Source organism: Vulpes lagopus, chromosome 6, assembly GCF_018345385.1.
Source record: "Vulpes lagopus strain Blue_001 chromosome 6, ASM1834538v1, whole genome shotgun sequence".
Lineage (NCBI taxonomy): Eukaryota > Metazoa > Chordata > Mammalia > Carnivora > Canidae > Vulpes > Vulpes lagopus.
The window spans coordinates 83,939,921-83,963,475 of NC_054829.1; the positions used below are offsets into that span (position 1 = coordinate 83,939,921).

The following is a 23,555-nucleotide window of genomic DNA, read 5'->3' on the forward strand; positions in this document are numbered from 1 at the left end:
TCCTACTGAAGAGGGGAGAAGAGCATTTGTGCATGTATCTATGTGTGGTAAGAGCGAGGAAATTTAGCGCAGAGAAAGCTGTCCAATTTAGGTTAAAATAGAGTTGATAGATGAAATCTACTGCTTACCTCTGTTGTTATTACATGATTGTATTGTCAATGATTAACAAAGGAGCCACTGTCTCTTTAAGCTATTCAGTGCTAGGAGTTCCCAAGTGGAATTTCACCTCCCGGTGTGTGTGTGTGTGTGTGTGTGTGTGTGTGTCCCCACAGATGACCAGCTTAAAGGACAAAACAGTGAGGATCTAATAACATACTCATGTACATGACATTAGGCCCCAAGGGATTTCAAATGCACCCTCAGACTCTGTTGCTTAGTACGTTATTTCCAAGAAGAGCTGGTGTCCAGTCCAAACTTCCTGCACAGTAAGCAGTGACAAAATGCACATCTCTCCAGAGAAGAATGAGTGGTTTTCAGTCCCCCCTCTTCCCACTGTCTCCCAAGGAGTGAAAGGAAAAATGGATTAAAGGTGGATTTCCCAAACTTGGAAAGCTGCTCACTCTACCACAGCTTCTGGGAAAGAAAGCATAGAGCTCTAAGTTACAGAATCCTCTGAATGTGAATGGAAGAGAAAGTTAGCCAGCAATGGAGAACTGAGCTTGGACTCTGGAGACTAGGAAAATAACTTTATAGAAGCTGAGAATTGTAAATGCTGTTGGAACATCTGAGAGACCCAGATAGGGCCCTTCCCTTCCATCTATATCTCTCACCCAACCTCACTGACTCTCTTTTCAGAAAAGGAACAGAAACACACATACTTTAAAACACAAATGGAAAAGCAGTTTTACCCTTCCTTTCACTACACATACAAAAAACCTTTTTTTTCTCATTTCTCATATTTCCATGTTGACATTTCATTGCCTGCAAGCATTTTTAAAAGGAGAGGTTGACTGCTGGGGAGTTAATGGGTGATGGTGGTCAAAGGTAGAAAACATCTGGCCATGTAATGGTGACGATAGTTAGCAATATCATATATTGGAAAGTTGTTAAGAAAACAGACCTTAAAAGTTTTCATCACAAAGGAAGAAAAGTGTAACTATGCAAGATAATGGATGTTAATTAGAGTTATTATGGTGATCATTTCACAATATATACATATATCATTATATTGTACCTTAAATGGATATGATGTTATATGCCAATTATATCTCAATAGAAGTGGGAACATTTTAAAAATAAAAGTAGTCCATCAGGTCACTTGCTGTCACTTTGTTTTTAAGTCATGACCCCTTTAGTTGTAATAACTGAGTGACAGCCTTAATCAAATGTTTATGGCTGGTTAATGCCATAAAAGTTTCAAGCCAAAATGGAAAATGATTCTTACTTTGCCTTGCTTGAGCAGTTTCCTTACCTTCCCCACCATGCTAACTCTTTAAAAAAAAAAAAAAAAAGAAAATTCTTCTTGCACATACACAGAACCAAATCAAACTGACCAGTATAAAGGAACACCTAAGTAAAGTGTCCCTCACCCACTTATCCCTCATTCCCAGTTTTCTGGGGCCAGTTGCAACTGGTGGCCAGCTGGAATCCTGGGTGGAAGTAAATTAACTGGAAATGTCAAGTCACTGTTGCAGTCAACTGGAAAAAAGGAACGAAGCCAGTGCAGAATTGCCCATGAGCCCAGCTCTGGCTGCTGCCCACACAACTCAGAGCACTTTGGCAGAAGCATGAAGACCCTGTTTGCTCTCCGTATAATCACCCATAGGGCACAGGCCAGCCCACCAACTTCCACTTCACAGGTATTCTCAATGTAAAGGTGAAGAGCTCAGAAGGAATGCTTCCTAAAAGAATTGGAAGAGGTGTCTTTCCACATTTCTAACTTGGAATAAATACTGTAACCCTATTTGCTTCTTGAGAGAAAGCTTCAGTCTTGGTTCCAAGTTTCTATGGTTGATTCTACTATATTACTATTACTACTACTACCAACAATATTAATAATAGTTGTTATTATTCTAAGAATAGCATTTCTAATTATCTTGTGAATTTTTGTTTTCTTAGGAAGAAGGAATAAGTAAAAAGTTGCTTGGCTTTTCAAGGCAGAAAAGGTTAAAAAGTAGTAATGAAGTAGGTAAGACACTTTCATTTGTTGCATATCAGCAAATAATAAAGTGAAGTTTATAACAGACTTTCACAGTGCCTCCTCCCTAGATCCTTTCATTAAAAAAAAGAAAGAAAGGAGAAAAGGAGGGAGGAAGAGAAAGAAGGAAGAAAAGAAGAAGGGAGGGAGGCAGGGAGGCAGGGAAGGAAGGAAGGAAGGAAGGAAGGAAGGAAGGAAGGAAAGAAGGAAATTCTTATTATTTATAACTAAGGCTCAAGTTATATTACCCCAGCACAACAAAAACTCTTTTGAAATAGCTACCTCTCTATAGGAGACACACCTCAATCTTGCTAAGAATGCAGAAATTCAGAAGTTTAAAACTTATTGGGAACTTCACAGAGAAACTAGAGAAAAGAAATAGGGCAGATTTGCATCCTTTCTTTCCATTACACCATGCCATCAGGAATATATTCTATAATAATTTCCTTCAGGCAATCTCATTCCCAGTTTTCACAGTTTTTTTTCCCCAAGGGAACAAAACAGACCCACACTTTCTGTACCTAAGGCTAGCCTGAAGAATCCACTGAATTCTATTGATTTTTCTCTCTTTGAACACAAGCTCATTAACCTGAAACACTAAGGGGATAACTATATTTCACCAAGCCTATAACTGAGTGTCTGAAAACAAAAAGATCCCAAGATAGTGATACAGCCCTCTCCCTAGGTAGGATTCCTTCCCACCCACCCACCCCCTGCAAATTTAGCTGCAGAAGCTGTGACTTTGATTCCATAACCCTAAAGACTTTTGCATCCATTAGAAAAAGCTTTCTTTAAATTCATCCTTCTTTATTGTAATGGTTAGCAAAATCAAGGTTCTGTCTTTCCACCAACTTCTACATTCTTACAAGCTTCAGGGGGTGGGTAAACGTTAGCATCAAACAGTAGTGCTGCAGTGCCAGGAATCTCCTCTGCCTCCTCTCAGCTAATGGAGCCACGGCTCCACTAAGGAGCTATCTTGGATATATGGAAATGAGGCCTTCCTCAAATCCTCCAGGGACTTCTTTGAGAAGGAAAAAAAGCAATCAGGAAAAAATTAGACAACACAGACATCAGAAGCAGCCTGTTAGACAAGTCTGTTCAAGAAGCCCCATGAGTGGAGCTACATTTCTTTTATCTTCCTAATCCAAGAGAATGAGAGCTGTGACCCCCTCTTGAATGAATGAATGAATGAATGAATGAATAAACGGCAGCTATTTTACCCAAGGAACCAATATTAATAATTTTGTGGTCTTGACTTTTGAGATCTCTGGCGAGATCAAATGATCTGTACCCTTCCATTCAAGGCAACAGACATCTTCAAACTGTTTTTTTTTTTTTTAATTTGATTTATCCTTTGAAACAGAAAGTGCATTACATTTAACTGGTCTTGCAAAGGGGGTTCTCTTCTCTTTACAAACCGAATTCCTTATATAAATTAATAAAGGTTAAAGATGCTAATATATCACCATTATTAGCTTAAAAAAGAAAACAATATACATAGTCTATAGTATTCTTATGATACAAAACACTTCAAATTCAATTACAGCAACTAAATGGATTTTTATGTTTCTGACCCGGAGCAGTTGTAACAATTCCCACCATCTACTTTAACACGCAATCTTATCAGAAAGGAATTAAATTAAATACAAGCTATTGTAGCCCCTCCCTCCCCAATACTTCTCTTTAAATCACTAATAAATAGCAACAAACGACTGTGCAATTTCAGAGAGGAACGGAGAGGCAGGTCTGAGGCCTTCCCTGGTTCCACGTCTTCTACTTCAAGTCCTGGAGGCGGGAGCGGGGCGCGGAGCCAGGGGGGTGGTCAGGGACGAGCAAGAAGGGACAAAGGGAAAAGTGAGATTGAACAAATCCAAACCCGAGAGAGGAGCGAGGGGGTGGGGTGGAGGGTGGTGGTGGAGAACATTCTTGCCTCGCTTCTCAAATTAAGATCAAAATACAAGGGAAACGTGTGGTTTGAGTCGCTCTTAAAAGGGGGCGGGGGGGGGGCAGGAAGAAGGAGGGTCATCTTTTTATACCAAATTCAAAAAAGCATTTTACATTTTAAATATTCACAATAAAGTAACTTCTAGTCAGTGTGACTCACGATTTATTTACAAAGAGCCTTCAACAGGTTGCTTTAGTCGGCACAGCAGTGTGTGGGGGTAGGAGCCTCCCTCTCCGCTCCCCTCCGTGGCGGCCGCCCGCCCCGCGGCTCCGAGGTCCCTGCGGTGGGCGTGGAGCCTTCGGGAGCACCGGCCGCCGCGGGGGGCACGGGCGGGAGGGGGCGGGAGGGGGCGGCCGCAGCTCCCGCGGGGGACGGGTCTAGGCGCCGAGCGGGCTGGGGGGCGGCCGGCTGCGGGGGCAGGTGCCTTAGGACGCAGCGCGGTGCGTGGTCTTTTCTGCCTTCTGATCAACCCCCGAGTCTCTCTCCCTCCCTCTCCCTCTCTCTCCCTCTCTCTCTCCCTCTCTCCCTCCCTCCCTCCCTCTCTCTCTCCCCCGCCCCCCTCAATTTCCAGGTTAAAAAAATAGACATGTACATCTCAGAAAATAGCAAAGGGCCCCGGCAGGCGGGGCCGGGGGGCCCGGGCCCGGGCCCGGAGCGCGGCGGGGAAGGCGGGGCGCGCGGTCCCGGGGCGCAGCGGAGCTCGCGCAGGGGCCGGGGCGGCGGGCGCTCAGGACGAGCTCTCGGCCTCGGACGCGTGCAGCAGGAGGCCGCCGCCGCCGCCGGACTTGTGCTTCTTCAGCAGCTGCGTGATCTTCTCGTCGTCCGAGTTGGGGTCCAGGGGCTTGTTGTAGTCGTCGTCCTCCTCCTCGTTCTCCGAGGCCCCCTTGAGCCGCTCGGTCTCCGAATCCTGCTTCTTCTTGGCCGTGGCCATCTCGGCCGCGTGCTTCTTCCTCCACTTGGTCCGGCGGTTCTGGAACCAGACCTGAGGACCAAGAGACGGGAGGGGAGCGGAGACGGGGCCGGAATTGAGGGCGGGCGGATCCCGGCACAGCCGCCTCTCCCGCGCCCCGGGGACGCGCCCCCCGGCCGCCCCCGGCCGCCCCCGGCCGCCCCAGCCCGGCCTGCCACCCTCCCTCGGAGACCTCCCCGGCCGGGGCCGCCGATGTCAGTCCCCAACGCCCGGCTTCCTCCCAGGATCCGGCACCGACGCTCCGACTGCCGTTGCCATAGCGATGGTAACACAAGAGCACAGCCGGTGTCGGTGAGCTCGCTCTCGGAGGAGGAGAAACTCGGGAACCGAAGTTTCCCCCAAAATGAGTCCGCCTTCCTACTTCCTAGTTTGCAGTAGAAGAGTTCTCGCCTTCCTAAGTTTGCTTCACAACGCCCGTGATTTTATTTGTTGTTTACTTTCCTAGATGAATACTTTCAAACAACTTGAAGCGTTCTTGCTTTTTAGTGTGATTTGTGGGAGAAAGCACAGCATTTACGCCAATTACCTCTGTTCTCCTTTTCAATTTTGGATGTTGGTCCGTTTCACCTATCTCAAGTCTGAATCCACACAAACATGGTAGGTAAACACTCTCCTCCCCATTTACATTCGCAATGTACCACATCAAGTTAAAAAAAAAAAAAGGATTTGCTAAAACAGAAACCTCAAATCGCTAATAACAACATAAATGCTTGAAAATATTGAATAGGTAGGTTAGCTAAAATCATCACAGTAGTTTGTGTGTGTCTCTCTCTCTGTGGCTTAATGTTTTTCATAAAACCAAATCAAGCTGAAATTTTCATTAGGTTTTTTAAGTGAAATGTTGCCAATTAAATTATTTCCCACTGTTAGCATGACTACCCTTTCAAATATTATTTTAATATTGTCCTTCTCCAAGACATTTATTTTATATAACAAATATTTTAGCTATTCACGGTGTTTGACACCGTGTGTGATACACATAATTTAACCTAAAGCATCAGCAATAAGCAACCAATTTCCCAAAGATATTATCCTCTTTTTATGCTTCTCATCCATTTTCTCATCTGTTATGTATTTTATCTAGAGAATCAGAATTGTTAAGAAAGTGATTTTTATTTTCCTTATACAGCTATAATAATTCACTTCTAGCCACACAGACATATTTACGGTGACAAATGAACACTTCCAGATTACTGTGGTAGGCTCTGTACCAACCATTGCAAAAATAATTTTTTACTGTGATGGTATTCTAATGGTCACATACAAAATCACTTCTGAAATGCATTTTATGATGCTTGCCCCAGGGGAAATACACTCTAACCAGCAGACGTGGCTAACAGTTATTCCTACTTAATTTAAGGAGCAACAAAATTACTAATGAAAACAGACTTACACTCCTCCCCCCTCTCCCTCCAAAAAAAAAAAAAAAAAAAAAAAAACCACCCAAATATAATAAACTGAAGAAGAAACTCAAAGGAGAATACTGGAAATATAGGAAACCACTTTAATTTACCTAGCTGGTTCAATCTTTTTATTTTTCAGGGAAAGACTTCTCAAATTTGATTCCCTGAAAATATACTGTACAGCTCAATTATAAGCTAAGTGACATTTTAATTATAAATTGTTGTCACAAACAGTAAATATCGTACTTCTGTTTATAAACTTAGACAGGATTCTTTCATAATACAGTAATAATCTTGTCAAATCATTTGGAAAATTGCCATTCCAAAGTGATGATCCTCAGCTAAACTAAAAGCAGATTCATCCCTGTAAGTGGTTGGATCTTGCCGATTTTTTTTAACCTGCAAGTTAACATAGTAGCTAGCACTATAAGGCTGATCTACATCAGGAAATAATATAACTAACGGAACCTGAACTGACAAACAAAAGCTTGAATAACCTTACAAATAGAATAAATAGAAGCTATCTAACTGGCCTGATCTCTACTCTGGGCTGATATTTCGGTAATGCTTTTATTCTCCAATAATGGCGAGCTCCCCCAGCACATGCTGCTATCTAGATTAACCTAATTTCAAAGGCGGGGGCTTGATTCCTTTTGTTCATCAACAGTTTGCCCGCCTCAAGACCCCAGGGCCTTTGTAACCCCCACTCCCACCCCTTTCGCTGATTTCATCTTCTCCCCAGGCTCCTCAGATCCGCACCCCCGAGCGGCTGTTTGTTAGAGGGGGATGCGCGCGCGCGCACGGGTGTGAGTGTGTGAGTGCGCGCGTGCTGGGGACTGGGAGACCGTCCCTCGAGGTCTGCAAGGTCTGCTCACCTTGACCTGACTCTCCGTCATCCCCAGCGAATAGGCCAAGCGAGCCCTCTCGGGACCCGCCAAGTATTTCGTTTGTTCGAAAGTCTTCTCCAGAGCGAAGATCTGCTGGCCCGAAAACGTGGGTCTCGTGTGTTTTCTCTTCCCGTCTTTGTCCAACAAAATGGATCCTTGATCTGCGAGAACAGATAAACAAGGCAAGTGGGAAAACAATCCGTTACAAGCGGCGCTACTGAAAAGAAGCGAATTCAGAAAACGGTGTTTTTTGGACAGCTTGTCCGGTCGCAGACAGCAGAGTCGTGTGGCGCTTCCAGTCCCGCCGCGCGCCCTGGCCTTTTTACGCCCACCTGTTTTAAAAGGCCCGGGGTGTTGGAGCAGCGGGAAATAACCTTGTGTTGAACCCAGACGTCAAACAGTGAGGCCGCGCATTGCTGAAGTTTTCCGGAGCGGAATCGCCAGGCCCCAGTAAATTGAGGAATGCGGGGAGAAGGCCCCTCTCGCCTCCCAGCCTAGTAGTGCGCGCTCGGCCTCGGAGACTTTGCACGAGGATGACTAATTTTCCCTTTCTTTTCTTTTCTTTTCTTTTTCTCCTTGAACGCTTTCCTAACCTGTGCCTGCACAACAAAGGACGCCTTGTTTTTTGCACACAAGAGAGCTAAATCGCCCCCCAAGTCTAAAGCCGCTGCGGCCGAGGGGGGGGGGGTGCCGCCTTTGTTGGCGGTCCCTATAGGGCCATCAGAACTAATACAATAGCGTCTCCCCGACACCCTCACCAGCCCGGGCCGCCCTCAGGTCCCCGGGCTTCCCAAGGGAGCCTCCCCTTGGCTCCCGCAACCTCCCTTAGTTACACGGAGGAGGTGTAACTCTTTCTCTTTCCATCAAGTGGAAACTTGCGGGACTCGGTCAAGAGCAAAGAACAGAGCGAGAAAAAGACCCGGACAGGGTCTCGAGCTCCACCTGGAAGGCTAGGAGCCCCTGCGGAGGTGGCCAACCACCCAGAAGACTGGAATGATCGCCGGTTAACTCGGTTATAAGCAAGCTCGTGGTGGGATGTGCACATTCCCCAGCCCTTCTGCCGCGACCTCGTTTTTCCTCTGGTTCGTTTTCTTGTTAGGATGTTGAAGGCCACGATGCCTCTCAATATTCCCAGGCCCAAGACGTCCCGGCCCTTCGCCACCCACACACCCCCCTCCCCTCCCGGGGCCAAGGCAGGTGGGAAAGCGAGAGCCCCGCGGAGGGGAGTGGCCCGAGTGACTGAGCTCGCTCCAGCTCCTGCCGCGGGCCTGGAGTCTACGGGCTCACTTGGCCCGAAAGTACTGGGGTGGGGGTGGGGGTGGGGGAGCTCCTCGAAGGCGAAGAGGTTAGGTGGGGACTCCCTGGGCCGAGGCGTACGTGCAAATACACGCGCTCGCTGGGGGCTGCGGGGGGCTTGCTGCTGTCGTTCCCCGCCCCCCACCCCGGTTCGCAGAGAGGCCAGGTAGGCTGGCGTAGGTGGAGCGGAGCCCTAGCGGACTACGGGCGGGAGCCGCGAAAGAAGAGGTGGAGGCGGGGGCGCAGTGGCCTCACCTGCCCTTCCCACGTCTTTAACCCAGGCAGGGCCTGCGGTTGCCGTCAGGCTGTTCCAGAGCAGCCGGGGCCTCGGATGAGACCCACGCCCGGCACCGCGTTGTTTTCAACGCGAAATGTTTTCATGCACACCCGCTCCTCGAGGCGTGCCCAAGACGTGGAGAGAGGGGGGCGCTCGGACGCAGGCTCAGGGAAGCCAGAGTCCCTCAACGAAAACGCTGGCAGAGCCTACATCGTGCGATCCTGGCGCTGCCAAACTACTGGGGAGCCAAGAGGGTGCACGGACCCCCGTGCACAACAGGGGCCATGACCCGACAGTGAGCGGGACGCGCACAACTGGACTCGGGGCGACCATACTCACGAGGGGTGCAGGCCAGGCGGGCGTCCCTCCAGGGCGGGCTCTGCATAACTCCTGGCCAGAAGATGGGCGTCCGGCCGGGCAGTTCGGCCAGCGGTTTGGGGTACCGACCTACGGCGGCCACGGCCGCTGCGCTGGGGCTGAAGTAGAGCCCAGGCGGCGGCGGCGGCGGACTCAGGCTGCTGAAGCGGGGCAGGCCCGCGAGCAGCCCCGCTGGGGAGGAGGCGGCGGCTGCAGCGGCCGCGGCCGCCGCGGCGGCTGCGGAAGCGGAGGAAGCGGAGGTGGACGAGGAGGAGGAGGAGGAGGAGGAACCGGAGGGCGAGGCGGAGGGCAGGGCGGCCCCTGAGGCCACGGGCATGGAGGGCCGGCTCAGGATGTCGTTGATGCCATGGGGGGTGGCGGCTGAGAGCTGCTGTGGGGGGCTGCCCAGGGACGAGAGCCCCCCCGCGGTCGGGGGCTTCAGGCTGCCTGGGTTGTGGGCGCCCAAAGGCGGGGAGGGCGACGACGAGGAGGACGAGGAGGACGAGGAGGAGGGGGGGCCGGCGGGCAACGGGGGGTACGCCGCGGGGTACAGCGGGGTCTTCATTTCGGCCATGCTGTGCAGGGCGGCCAGGGGCGGGCTGCTGAGCAGGAATGCGCTCTGCCGGGTGCCCTCCATCGCCCCCACCGCTAACATCCCACGGCCAGGCCGGAGCCCGCGGCCACGCAGGGGGGGCTCGGGAGAGCGGGGAGTGCCGAGGGCGCGAGCGAGCCGCCGCTCCGCGCTCCCGGCGGCGACCTGCCGCCTGGGCCGAGAGCGCCGCGGCCGGGAGGTGCTCTCCAAGCTGCGCCGCAGCAATGTCCGAAGGCGCCGCGGGCGAGGCGGCGGGGGGCGGCTCAGCGGGCGTCCGGGCGGGTTTGGCGGTCCTTCCGCTCCTAGCCGTGGGTCCGGTCTCAGTTCCGTCTCTCTTCCTCACTCTTGCTCGCCTCTCAGGGTGCGCTACTTCTCATCTTCTCTCCCCCCTCCCCGACAGATAAGCAAAGCAAAACCCAGGCCGGCCCCAGAGTTTGCAACAAAGTTAAGAGTCACTGGGCCTCCACTTGGATGTTGGGGTGCGGGGACCGGCTCGCTCTCTTTGGGGAGGCTCAGAGGACTCCCGGTTCCGCTGCACGCGCTCCTCCGAGCTCAGCCGGCTGCTCTGTTCCTTCTCCGCGAGGCTGATTCGCACCGGGCGCTCCCCGCTCGCGAAGAGAGAGCGCATCCAGCCCGCGGGAGGGTCTCGCCTCTGGGCCGCCTTCCTCCGCCGGGCGGCCCGGGGCTGCTGCGCCAGGAAGGGCAGTGCCACCGATCCCCGCCGCGACCCGCCTTCCCCTCTGGGCCACGGGGCACCGGAGTTGCAATATTGAAAAAGAAGAAGAGGGAGGGGAAGAAGGAAAAAAAAGAAAAAGAAAAAGAAAGAAACCCACAGAAAAACAAAGGCTAAGTGTGAAAAGTCTGAAGGCTCCGTTCGTCGGTCCACCTCTGCAGACGGCCTGGAGACCCCCGCCCCACCCCCCAGCACCCTCCTCTCTTCTCACTCTCCGCCCTTGCCTCTCCTCTCTCGCATTTCCTTCGCAGCTTTACAGTCTTGGTTCTTCTAAGCCCCGTCCTCTGGCCACGCTGACCCTCTCCGGCTCTTCCACTCCCTCCCTCTCTCCTCTCCGCGCTCCGCTCTCCCTCCGGGCCTGACAGTTCAGATGAAGCTCTCAAAGGTAATAAAACATTTGCATCACTCCCTACCCCTCTTTAGCTGGGGGACGAAAAGGAGGGGGAGGTGGGGGTCCAAAATGAGAACTTTGAGGGACGTCACTGGAGGCGGCCGGCGGGCGGAGCCCAGGAGCGGGTGCAGGCTGGGGGCGTAACCACCGTCTCCAATTGCGCGCAGCCCGGGGCCTCGCGTCTTCCCCGGGGCGCGCCCTCCCCGGAGCGCCGCGCCCGCTGATTGGCTGAGGAGGGCGAGCCGGAGGGCCGCGCCCGCTGGGCTCCCGCCCGCTCCCGCCCGCTCCCGCCCGCTCCCGCCTCGGTCCCCCCGTGGGTGGGGCCAGGGGGCGGGGCCTGGCGAGCGGTGCGGTTCCGCCTTGGGGCCAGTGGACGCCTCAATTAATTGTGTTAAATAAAATGGAAAAGTGGAGGGGGGAGCGGAGACGGAGAGGGTATTACTTTTTAAAGAGAAGAATAATGAAAACCCAGCCCTTTTATGGAAAGGCAGTTCATATTCTTCCCTCGCCTCCCCCCTCGCCTGCTCGCCTCACCCTACCCACCCCCCTTGCCCCTGCGAGCTCGCGACGCCTCACCTCGAACAGTCTGGTCCCTTGTAAAATGGAGCTAATGGAGCGGGCAGCCGGCGCAGCCCTGGCCTAGCTCCTTCTTTTGAAGGGATTAATTAAAGGCCATCTGGGCTCTCCCAGAATTGTGTAAATTAATTTGTTGCTCCTTAAGCCTATAGATGTCCTTAATCCCTTAGTAGGCCGAAGGATCGTCCTCTTCCACTTTTGCCACCTCCCTCTTTCCCTCTCTGTTCTTTCTTCCTTACTTTTCTTTTCATTCCTAGGTTCCTCCGCAATGTTGCCATTTATAGGATTACTCAATACACAGACAACGCAATCAGCTTAATGGGAATATTTGTTTTCCGTGTGATGTTTAGACCTGAGCGGAATGAACTTTTTTTTTTCCTTTTTGGCTTTTCATTCCTCTGATTATTGTTGTTATCTGTTCTGAGTTTACGCGGGAGCAGAATCACCAAAATTGGCGTCTGTGTACAGAAGTATCTGGGTACCCGGCTCCCCCAGGGGACTGTACGTTTTTGAAAACTGCCTCGGAAACTCTGTCCCCTTGCCTTCCACTCCAGGGTTGTTTGGAGAGATGGAGATGTCCAGGCTTCTGGGCTGTGGTGATGGGATGTCTAAGATTTGGAGAGTGATTTCCTTTATTCTTTTTGTATCTTTCATCCCTGGTCCCTTGTAAAAAGATCTTGAAATCGCTGGCAGGGCTGAGCCCTGCAAGTGAGGAGGAAGACCTTTGTACAATTTTGAGAGTTCAGGATGTTGAAGTAACATACCAGTGAGAGGTAGTCACTAGAGCAATTTGGGCGAGATCATCAAGTCCAAACTTAATTCTCAGCAAATAGAAATTAATAGCTCAAGAGTAAAATCTGAGCGGTGCCACCCATGGATGGAGTTTGGCCGAGTGCTAAAGCACTCATGTGGGCCCAAGCACCAAAAGCCAGGAGGGCTTATGCTGCTTTGATAGCCCTCCTTTCTAATGCTTTGGTCTTTTCAAGGTGGCAGCTTGAACTTGAGTTATTTTTTAAATGTTTTTGTTTATCCTTTGCCATTTTTAGTATTCACTTCTGAGATAAAAGGAATTTTGTTTTTATTTGGTCCCCCCTTTCCCTCTCCACCCTCCGCCCTTAACTTCGAGCCTGGGCTAAATCGATCACTTCTCAGACCTCAGACCCTGGCCTGAAACAAGGTGAATTCCTTCCTCCACCTGAATTATGCTGAGTCGGACAAGAAAAGAGGTCCTGCGGGGACCGTCTGCATTTCCCCGGGAAGATGCTCTGCTGGCCTGGGGTCTAAACTCCGGCGCCCCGCCTTTTCGGCCAAAAGACTGCGTCAGAAGGATGAGGCGGAGAGGCCGGCGGGTCGGAATTGTTGGGGCCCCTCTGCCTCTCGCTTCGTTACAAACGAAACTTTTCCTTACCTCAGCGGACTACCACTTGACAGTGGTACACAATCTCCCTCCTGAACCCCTCATCTGGGCCACCCGCCACCTCTTCATGTTCCCCCGAGGACCTCACATTCTCAAGAACGAGTAGGAATGGATGGGGGGGAAGGTGGCTAGTGATCCCCAAAGATTCCAATTTCCAAAAGCGATCCCTCCTTTATTTCATGTAAATATTGTGCCCCGGGAAAGAATTGGATAGTCTCCTTTTGTAAATTCAATAATCTGATATGGGGAGAAGTGAGGTAAAGAGACAGAGAAATATGAGAGAGACATTCAACTCAATCCAACCAACTCCGGCTTAACTGACATTAGCTAATAGCTGCAAAGCTGGGTGCAAGGCGTCCTCATCGTTTGCTTTTATTTATCAATCACATTGAGGAATTCAAATAGCAGCATTTTTTCTTGTGACAATAAAACAATTCTGGAGTCTGTGTACCTCGATCCCCGGGGTGGGGGTGAACCCTGGGTGCCTGAATCCCGCGTGGGGCCGCTTGTGTTCCAGACACACACTGCGCTGCGCTGCGCTGAAGGAAGGCGGTGCCTCCCGCCTGGTGCTGGTTGTCACCGATCTGCTCTGCTCCGTCTGTCTCCAGCTGGGAGCGGGAAGAGCTAGGGGCGTCTTCCGAGGGGTGTGGGCTGCTCCTGTCACTCGCAGGGAGAGATGGCCCTGCCCCTGCAGAACTATCCCCACATTGGGGGGCCGAGTCTTGGAAGAGCAGATCCCGACGCTGACCAGGGAGGCCTGTTTCTGTCGGGGCGTCTTACGCGCGGCTTGCAGACGCCCTACAGAGTCCGGACTTTCCCCTGGGGAATCTCCAGGACCCTCACGCCTCTCTGCCCACCACCCAATAAAGTCGGACATTTCTAAGTCCGACTAGGAGTAGACTCTAGGAGTAGGACGCGTAACACGTGGTCGCGACGCCCCCTCGCATCTCTGCACTATATATATATAGGCTGTGTTCGCAAGTGAACGATTTGCATTTTAATTGAAAAATAAATGAAAGAGTGTTGGCAAATTCTGAGGTTGCAAAAAAACAGCTAAAATGATACGGATGTAGAAGGCAACAAGCCTCCCTTGACTTTCTTGAGCCCGTGAATAAACGAATCCGTTTTCCAGTGACTGTTAGCCTGCTTCTACTGTTAAGCCGCCTGTGCGATCCACTAGACCACCCTACCCTCCGCCTAACCCTCGACTCTGAACCTCCTGGCGCGTTCTGGTACTTCTGCTTTAAGTTAAAGGAACAGCCGGTGCATTCAGGGTAACTCGCAGAAGGAATGCAAATGAAATCTCAGCTAAATGTACTTAAATTCAGCAGTGGGGAATGAAGAACTATTCTTCCCCAAATATATTAACGTCAAATGGCAGCATACTCAAGTGCGACCGCAAGAAGCCTATTCTACACTCGCAACAGACCGGGGACACCGGCAGGGGTGGCGGTAGGAAGGGAATTAGGTGTGTGTCTCAGGCCATAAACTTCTCTGGTATGGGTTTGCTTGAATTACCTGGATAACATCTTTAACGACTCCACCTGCCAGAGAGCGGGGCCTGTACGGGCTGACCCCCAGGCCCGCTGGGTTTATGTGAGTGTTGTAAGAGGGGTCGAGCAAGCACGAGGGAGGAAGGAGAACGGCCCCCAGCTTGAAACAAGCCAGTCTCGGAGGAGAGCAGGGGAGACGGGGAGACGCGCTGCTTCTCTGTCTGTCCCTCTCTTTGCCTCCTGCAAACGCTGAGTGGAAAGTGGACCCTTGGCTGCTTCTGCTGACCAGCAGTTAAGGGGGCGGATTTGGGGGAGTGTTGGGGTCGAAAAGGGCCAACAAATGCCCGATGATGGAGAGTGCTGTAGGATCCTGCGGTCCAAGCTCTCCCAATGGAGCCCAACAAAATATGCGAGGGAGGTGACTGGTGTAGACGTGAATCCACTACCAAAAAGATCTCGAACCCCACGCCAGGATATTCCTCAGGGATCTTCCAAGTGGCAGCATATTCCTCCCGCTGCACCATCACGGAATAGGTGCTGAGCTCTCCTGAGGCGGGGCTGGGGGGGGGGGGGGATACTCGCACCCGGGAGGGTTTTGAAATGTCCCAGAAGATGGAGAACTCTCAAGTCCAGAAACGTCTGCAATATCAAAACCCAATTCAGGAATGACAGTATTAAAATGCAAGAAAACACTTAAATACCTTGCTGGAGAGAAAACAGGTCTTGAACTTAAGCAAAGCATATAAAAGCATATATATGCATAAAAGCATATATTTTATATATATGCATATATTATATATATAAAGAAGCATAAATTTTATATAAATGCGCATATATATATATATATATATATATTCCTCTCCCCTGCAGCATTTTCTGCGGAGATAGATCCCTGCTTCCAGGGAGCCCCCTCGCTTGGGAGTATCTCCTGCAAAACGCCCTGTGCTTGAAGGCATTTCTGCGGGGCACTACAATTCCCTTGCGGAATTACAGGCTAGCCCGGTTTCATCCACCAGATTATATCGTGTCTGCTGTGAACGGCCATGAAAGACTCCTCTATCTGTGTAAATAATGTCCACCGAACATAATTTAGGTAATTTCCAACGAGTCTATAAATTAATTCCTCTTTATGTCCTGCTTAAAGTTGCTGCTTCTGACGGGTGTGCGTGAGTGTGTCCGGATGGGTCCTTCGGGCGCCTCACACGTGCGGCGCCTTATTCTTCATGCAGAAAAAGTTTATTTCATTTGCGTCGCGGCGTGGTTTCCAAGTGTCTGGCTCCTTCACGAGGCCCTTTGGAGAAAAAAAAAAAAAAAAACCCTGAGCAGTTACTGCCCTCTTGTGGATAAAAACTTCGTAGCGTTTCCTTCTGTCGAGGAAGACCGGCCTCCCCGGTTGCAAGTGCCTGTTTCGGGATTGATTACCTCCGTGACGCGTCTGCCTTTGTTTGGCTGCAGTGGTCTCTAACTAACATTTATTTAATTTGATCTGAAATGCCAGATTCATAAAATGAAGTGTGGGTCTGCAGTTCTTGCTTTCTCAAATAGCGGGAGCTCTCTAAAATGAACATTTTAGATTTTAAATCTTTCTTCCTCACCTACTGGGTCTTGATGCTCTGTTATTTGACTCAATGATGATAAAACAAATTACTGTTTTCATTGGAATCATTTTCATCTTCTACTTTTCTTCCCTGATTATCAAAACAATACTATGCTCAATACAGAACACTTGGCAAGTAGAGACAATGATAGAAACACAAGGAGTGGCCCATAATCCCCCTTCAGGGGGCAAATGCTTCTGATATTTGGCATATGTGCTTGCTATCTTTATTTTATTTTATTTTATTTATTTATTCATGAAAGACACAGAGAGAAAGGCAGAGACACAGAGGGAGAAGCAGGCTTCATACAGGGAGCCCGAGGCGGGACTGGATCCCAGGTCTCCCAAGATTAGGCCCTGGGCTGAAGGCGGTGCCAAACCGCAGAGCAACCCGGGCTGCCTATGTGCTTGCTATTTTTTCTCCAGGTTTATTCTATGCTTTGTTTTAATGGTTGAGATCATATTGAGCCTAGAACATTGTATCCTTAAGCCCATTTTAATAACCTGCTTTATTTACATATTGTAGCAGGTACAGCTCAGCACTGAAAAATCCTAGACTTTGTCTTCAGTGAGGTGGGAAGGGCCCTGAACATGTGTCAAAAGACCTGGGTCCAATAAAAAGGTAATCTTGCATGGAGGCAATGTGCTCCAATGCCTGATTTTTCCACTCACCGTTAACCCCTTCAGATTCTCAGACACTTTGTCACTAGTTCTTACAATGTTAGGAAATAATAATAATAATAATAATAATAATAATAATAATAATAATAATTAACACTGAGTGTTTACAATTCTGTGTACTTTATGGTATAAATTCAACAGCAACTCTGAATCTCTGAATTAGGTACTATCGTGGTCCTCATTATAAGAATGGGAAAAGATGACAAAAATTAAAGCAAGAAAAGTTAAGTAACTCATTTAAGATTACACAGCTACTAATTGGGAAAGGTGGGGTTTAGACCCCAGGTAGTCCGGCTCTAAAATCTATACTTTTAACCATTACACTAAACTGCCTCTCTGACAACTGAAAAAAATTTTGTTTGGGAGCAGGAAACAACCAATGTTGGAGAGGATGTGGAAAAAGGGGAACCCTCCTGCACTGTTGGTGGGAATGTGAACTGGTGCAGCCACTCTGGAAAACTGTGTGGAGGTTCCTCAGAGAGTTAAAAATAGACCTGCCCTACGACCCAGCAACTGCACTGCTGAGGACTTACCCCAAAGATACAAATGCAATGAAACGCGGGGGACACCTGCACCCTGATGTTTCTAGCAGCAATGTCCACAATAGCCAAACTGTGGAAGGAGCCTCGGTGTCCATCAAAAGATGAATGGATAAAGAAGGTGTAGTTTATGTATACAATGGAATATTCCTCAGCCATTAGAAACGACAAATACCCACCATTTGCTTCGATGTGGATGGAACTGGAGGGTATTATGCTGAGTGCAGTAAGTCAATCGGAGAAGGATAAACATTATATGGTCTCATTCATTTGGGGAATATAAAAAATAGTGAAAGCAAATAAAGGGGAAAGGAGAAAAAATCAGTGGGAAATGTCAGAAAGGGAGACAGAACATAAAGACTCCTAACTCTGAGAAACGAACTAGGGGTGGTGGAAGGGGAGGGGGGGGTGAATGGGTGACAGGCACTGAGGTGGGCACTTGACGGGATGAGCACTGGGTGTTATTCTATATGTTGGCAAATTGAACACCAATAAAAAGTAAATTTATTTAGAAAATAAATAAGTAATAAAAAGTGGGGCTTCTTGAATTCTTTTTTAAATTATTCAAACACAAATATAATTCCTGAAAATAATATTAGGCCTTGGTTTACACACAAGACAAGTATTTAAGTTTCAGAATAATGTTGATTTTAGTTACTTTTTAAAATTAATAGACTTTGGGCACCTCGGTGGCTCAGTCGGTTAAGTGTCTGCCTTCACCTCAGGTCATGATCCCGGGGGCGGGGGGGGGGGGTCCTGGGATCAAGTTCCACATCAGTGTCCCCGCCTGGCTGGGAGTCTGCTTCTCCTTCTCCCTCTGCCTGCTGTTCCCCCTGCTTGTGCTCTCTTTCTTTCTCTTTGTCAATAAATAAAAAAAATCTTTAAACAAAAATTAATGAACTTTATTTTTAGAGCAGTGTTAGGTATTCTAATTACTTTTTAGCTTTAATTTTTCTTTTAGCATATACACACTTCAGCTTCCTATCTTCATCCCTGATCATGGATTTGCTTCACAGATAATGTAGATTGTAGCTTTAAAAAGCCATTCAAAGACCAAGTAGCATTCAAACAGTCATCCCAACCATCTTATCCTACAAAATTACCAAAGATGTAGGTTATCCCCTTGGTCACCAAGAAAATCTCCAATTACTTGGAATACTTCAGTTATCATGGAGTAATGAGCAAATATAAGTGGTACTAAAGTCATTTTACATCAGCACAGCATAGCTATCAACCAACCAGAAGTGATACTCTTGTCTATTAAAATGAATGTACTATTTATCACCCTGGAATTCAGCAACTCTACCAAGTTCTGGCTCATGCCCTGTACCCTCCTAGCTGTCATCTTAGTTAACTTAACTTAGTTAAGTTAGTTACTTTTTCTATAAAACTGGCACTCTTGAAGAGAGGCTGGATCTAGTGCATTATCTTCCCTAAGCTTGTCCTGTAGAGGCGATCTTGCAGTGATTGTTGCTCTTGTGTATATAGGGGTGAGGTTTCCTTGCCAGAAGGGAACCTTCCTGGTCTGAATTATTAATAGAAGAACAGGAAGGAAGGAAGGAGATACTTGAAGCCTAGCTTTAGATAATTAGGAAAGAGGAAATGTTTATCTCATTCAGTATCCCCTGTTTTGGTTTGGATTTTGAGCTCTCCAAGGTGTTTTTAAGGTAGAGATTAAAGATAAGCACTGTCACTGGAGGCAAAACTCAATCTAGAAAGGAGGAAATCCTGGGAGGAACCCCAAATCAATGATGAGTGTGTTGTATAAACTAGCTTATCTAGTTTTATGATACTCATTTTTGCACTTCAATTTCCTCTAGATTATTAGTAAGGCTTTATTTAAATGTTCTAGCATGGTCTATGAATTGCTCCTGGAAAGTACAAATCCACTGTCCACGTTTGGACAGAATATTAAAGAGACGTCTGTGTCCCTCCTAGGATGTCTAGGTCAGCTATCCAGGTACTTGGATACCCTTGGATACTGGTACCCTTCCAGCTCAGAAATGTTGCCTTAGTGTAATAGAAGAGGTGACAATTTGTGTTTTTCATAGAAATGTGCAGTCCTCTGACAGGTTAAGAGATTACAGCAAACAATGAGAAAAAGGACTGCATTGGCTTAAAACAATGGCTCTTAACTGTATTAAAACTAGTGCTGGGATCCCTGGGTGGCACAGCAGTTTAGCGCCTGCTTTTGGCCCAGGGCGCGATCCTGGAGACCCGGGATCAAATCCCACGTCGGGCTCCCGGTGCATGGAGCCTGCTTCTCCCTCTGCCTGTGTCTCTGCCTCTCTCTCTCTCTCTCTCTCTCTCTCTCTCTTTGTGACTATCATAAATAAATTTTTTAAAAAATTTTTTTAAATTAAAAAAAAATAAAACTAGTGCTACCAGTACTATAGAATGAATATTTGGTAGTGGTTCTTTTACTACTCTGAAATTATAGTAATAGGCAATATAATCTCCCTACCCACATAATTTCCAAAAAGAATCAATATAGAACTTGAACTATAACACAAAGGATAAATAAAAAGAGAACTATTTATAATGAGAGAATGTGTAATTCTATATTTATTTTTTTTAATTTTTTATGATAGTCACAGAGAGAGAGAGAGAAAGAGAGAGGCAGAGACATAGGCAGAGGGAGAAGCAGGCTCCATGCACCGGGAGCCCGACGTGGGATTCGATCCCGGGTCTCCAGGATCGCACCCTGGGCCAAAGGCAGGCGCCTAACCGCTGCGCCACCCAGGGATCCCGTGTAATTCTATATTTAAATGCATAGAGATGGGGTACCTGGGTGGCTCAGTGGTTGAGAGTCTACCTTTGGGTCAGGTTGTGATCCCTGTGTCCTGGGATCAAGTCCCACATCGGGTTCCCTGCATGGAGCCTGCTTCTCCCTCTGCCTGTGTCTCTGCCTTTCTCTGTGTCTCATGAATAAATAAATAAATAAATAAAATCTTTAAAAAAATAAAATAAATGCACAGGGACTATCTACACTGGAGACAATGAAATAATCAGACATACCTATATATAGAATCACAGTAGATGCAATCATTGCAAATATAGGCTGATTAAGGAGTTTCAAATATTATTAGTGACACTGATATTTGTGTGTTGATTTTCAGAAATGGTGAGTAACTCTTGAATGATACAAAGTATGTCCTTCTCTTAGTTTATGTGGAAGTTACATTCCCGGATAAATCAGTGTTTATTGAAATCATTATTAAAAACCTTTTTGTTTAAATATCAAATGAAGTAAATGCTGGGCTCAATAATAAATAACTAGATTTTTTTACATATGTAAATGTTCATTAGGAGAATTGAAAATTTTACTTTTTTCACGAATGTTTCATATATTATAAGATATCTCACATCCCTGGGCTCTGTTAACCAATCTGACAAAGGAAAAGCACCCACAGATTTGTCAAATGCCCCCAAAGGAAATCACTGTTTTAGAACTTGAGACAGTTGAGAAAGTATTTATATAAATGTTAAGTTTACAAAGCATTCTCATATATATTTCATTTAATCCTCCCCCAAGTGCATGAGAAGTATATCATTACTGTCATTTTTAATGATGAAGAAATTGAAGCTGTAAAAGGAGATGTGAAACCTCAAAGCCATTCACCACAGCACATCTTTGTCATTTTTTGGACTCATCAGTCGGAGTATAGAAGCAGATAGAACAAGTGATAAAATTCTGCATATAACCCAGAAAATTCCATTGCATCTAGCTTGGCTATCTAGACCTGGGCTGTGCAATATGGTAACCATTAGCCACATGTGACTATTTAAATTAATTAAAAATAAAATGAAAATTAAAATGTAGTTCCTCACTTGCACAACCACATTTCAGTGCTCAATAGCCACATATGGCTAGTGGCTGCCACATTGGACAGAAAGAACCAATATAGAATATTTCTGTCATTACTGAAAGTTCTATTAGGCAGCACTAGTATATTATTTCAATTTATTGTTAAGCTTTCAATCGCCTCCCTATGGCCCACTCTTTCCTGTAAGCTGCTAACAATCTTAAACACACACAAACATACTATGCTCAGCTCTTCCTCCACTTCTTGGTTTATGCTGTCCTGTGTCTAGAATGTCCTGTTACTTCACTATTGAACCTATTTGCTTACATAGTTGTCTCCCTACTGGACCATATACTTGAGAGCAGAACCATACCTTATTCATCTTTGCATCCCCAGTACCCTGCACAGTACCTGGTACACAGTCAGAGCCCAACACTCACCAATCAATACTACCTTGCCTGCATTTTCTTTTTGATCCTCATTTTGCAGGGTAACTGATAATGAAAATATGCACGCTCTCAAATAAAGTGGATGTAAATAAAATTAATCTTGAAATCCAGGTTATTAACTAGTTTAAATGAAAGTACTTGATATTTACTAACTCCCATCTGTGTGCCCAGTACTATGGTGGAAACTTAACAGATACAGAAAGTATAACCCCAGCCCATGGCAGTCCATTGTCCTTGGAGAAACTAAGCACATACAATATATGAAATGTCTGGAGATAATTAATCAGTATTTAGTAGAGCTTGTGATTTAAAAGTTTAAACTAAATGTTGCAGGAATACAGAGATATACAATGTCATTAAAGGGTTGTGCTTAGAAGAGAAAACTTGTGAAAAAGAGCCAGTCACTTATAGTGGGTCTTAAATGAAAGCAAAATTTGCATAAGAAGAATGAGAAAGAGAATTCTGGTTCTAGAGAGGAGCATTGTAGAAAGAAAGCACATAGTCAAGAAATCAGAAAGAAATGAAAGTGATGTTGGCAAGGGAGGAGATGATATTATAATACACTGTAGCATTTACTAGCTGCTTCTTTTGTGCCCTTGACACAAACAGATGGAGCATGAGGAAAGGGCATTGCTTCATAGAGGTGGAAACTTTTAGTTTTTCCTGAAAATATGAGCTTTCCTCAAATTGCCCTCAAGTTGTGCCAAATATTTGTGTTCTTTTCATTAGTATTTACCTATTATTCCCTGGATCCACTTTTGCAGGACTTGACTGCCCATACCTCAATCAGGTGGGAAAAAAAACAAAACCCAGAATGGAGGCAAATGACACAGGATCAGGCCAAGGAAGGTACCAGAAGTACCTCCCCTTGCCCCTGGGAGAGTTAGACTTAAAACACACGGAGAAATCAGTAGCTTAGGACACTAAACTCCACAGGAATAAGAACAGAAAGATTTAGAGTTTCTAAGCCACATTTAAGAAGCCCACTTCAGGGGATCCCTGGGTGGCGCAGCAATTTAGTGCCTGCTTTTGGCCCAGGGCGCGATCCTGGAGACCCAGGATCAAATCCCTCGTCGGGCTCCCGGTGCATGGAGCCTGCTTCTCCCTCTGCCTGTGTCTCTGCCTCTCTCTCTCTCTCTCTCTCTGTGTGACTATCATAAATTAATTAATTAATTAATTAATCAATTTAAAAAAAAAAAGAATCCCACTTCAGGAGTCTAAATTAAAGACAATAAAATTGCTCAGACCACTAAGGAACAAATGTCATGTTTTACAATCACAGCCACAGTTCCCAGGTTTGGGGCCTCTTCTTGGTTAGGATTAGCCTGGATTAGTATTTAGGGGTCCCAGAATCATATGGGTTATTTTATCTTTGCAGATCTATTTTTTTTTTCACCTTCAAAGTGTCCACAGGTAAAGCAGAGAGTTGTTTTAGGACATTTCTATGGTACCTTTTGAGTCTCATACTCTATGGGTCTACTAATCAACCAACAGCCAGGTGTATGCAAAAAAGCAATCTAAAGTCTAATATGAAGCAGACTGTAAGGCTGGAACATAGGAAACCAGTGAGAAATACCAGCAGACTCCAAAGAAGGACCCAAATGAAAATACTGTTAACCGGCTGCTGTGGTTTGGCTTCCAGAGGGCTGGTTTCCTGGGAGGCTGCTACCCACTGGCTGTATCCAATTTCTGTGCTTGGAGCAGTGCAGCACACTTGTGATCACAGCTCATTTAGGCACTTATTTTTAACTTAACACTGTTTACCTTATGCTGATATATTACAGTCTCGTAGGTCTGTACAGCATTTACTTCCCCAGCATTCTAAGACCCGTGACAGGGGTGGCTTATTCTGTAAGAACTCTCCACAGAATTCCTTCACAATTATTTATTATTTTAAAAAATTATATTACAGGTAACAGATCTCAAAGACTTACTAGAAGGATGCCATGACTGCCTACCTGCAATTTGGAATATGAATAGATACATGGGCAGATACAAAGATGTTTAAA

General features: G+C 47.1%; 1 protein-coding gene across 1 annotated transcript; it reads right to left on the reverse strand.

Annotated features, from left to right (window-relative positions):
* Positions 1–4,792: 4,792 nt before the first annotated feature.
* Positions 4,793–9,927, reverse strand: NKX6-1 (NK6 homeobox 1). Its single transcript, XM_041760007.1, has 3 exons — positions 9,255–9,927; positions 7,331–7,503; positions 4,793–5,064 (listed from the first exon to the last, which is right to left on the reverse strand). Exons 1-3 carry the CDS (start codon positions 9,925–9,927, stop codon positions 4,810–4,812), a joined length of 1,101 nt encoding a protein of 366 aa, XP_041615941.1. The 3' UTR covers positions 4,793–4,809.
* Positions 9,928–23,555: the final 13,628 nt, after the last annotated feature.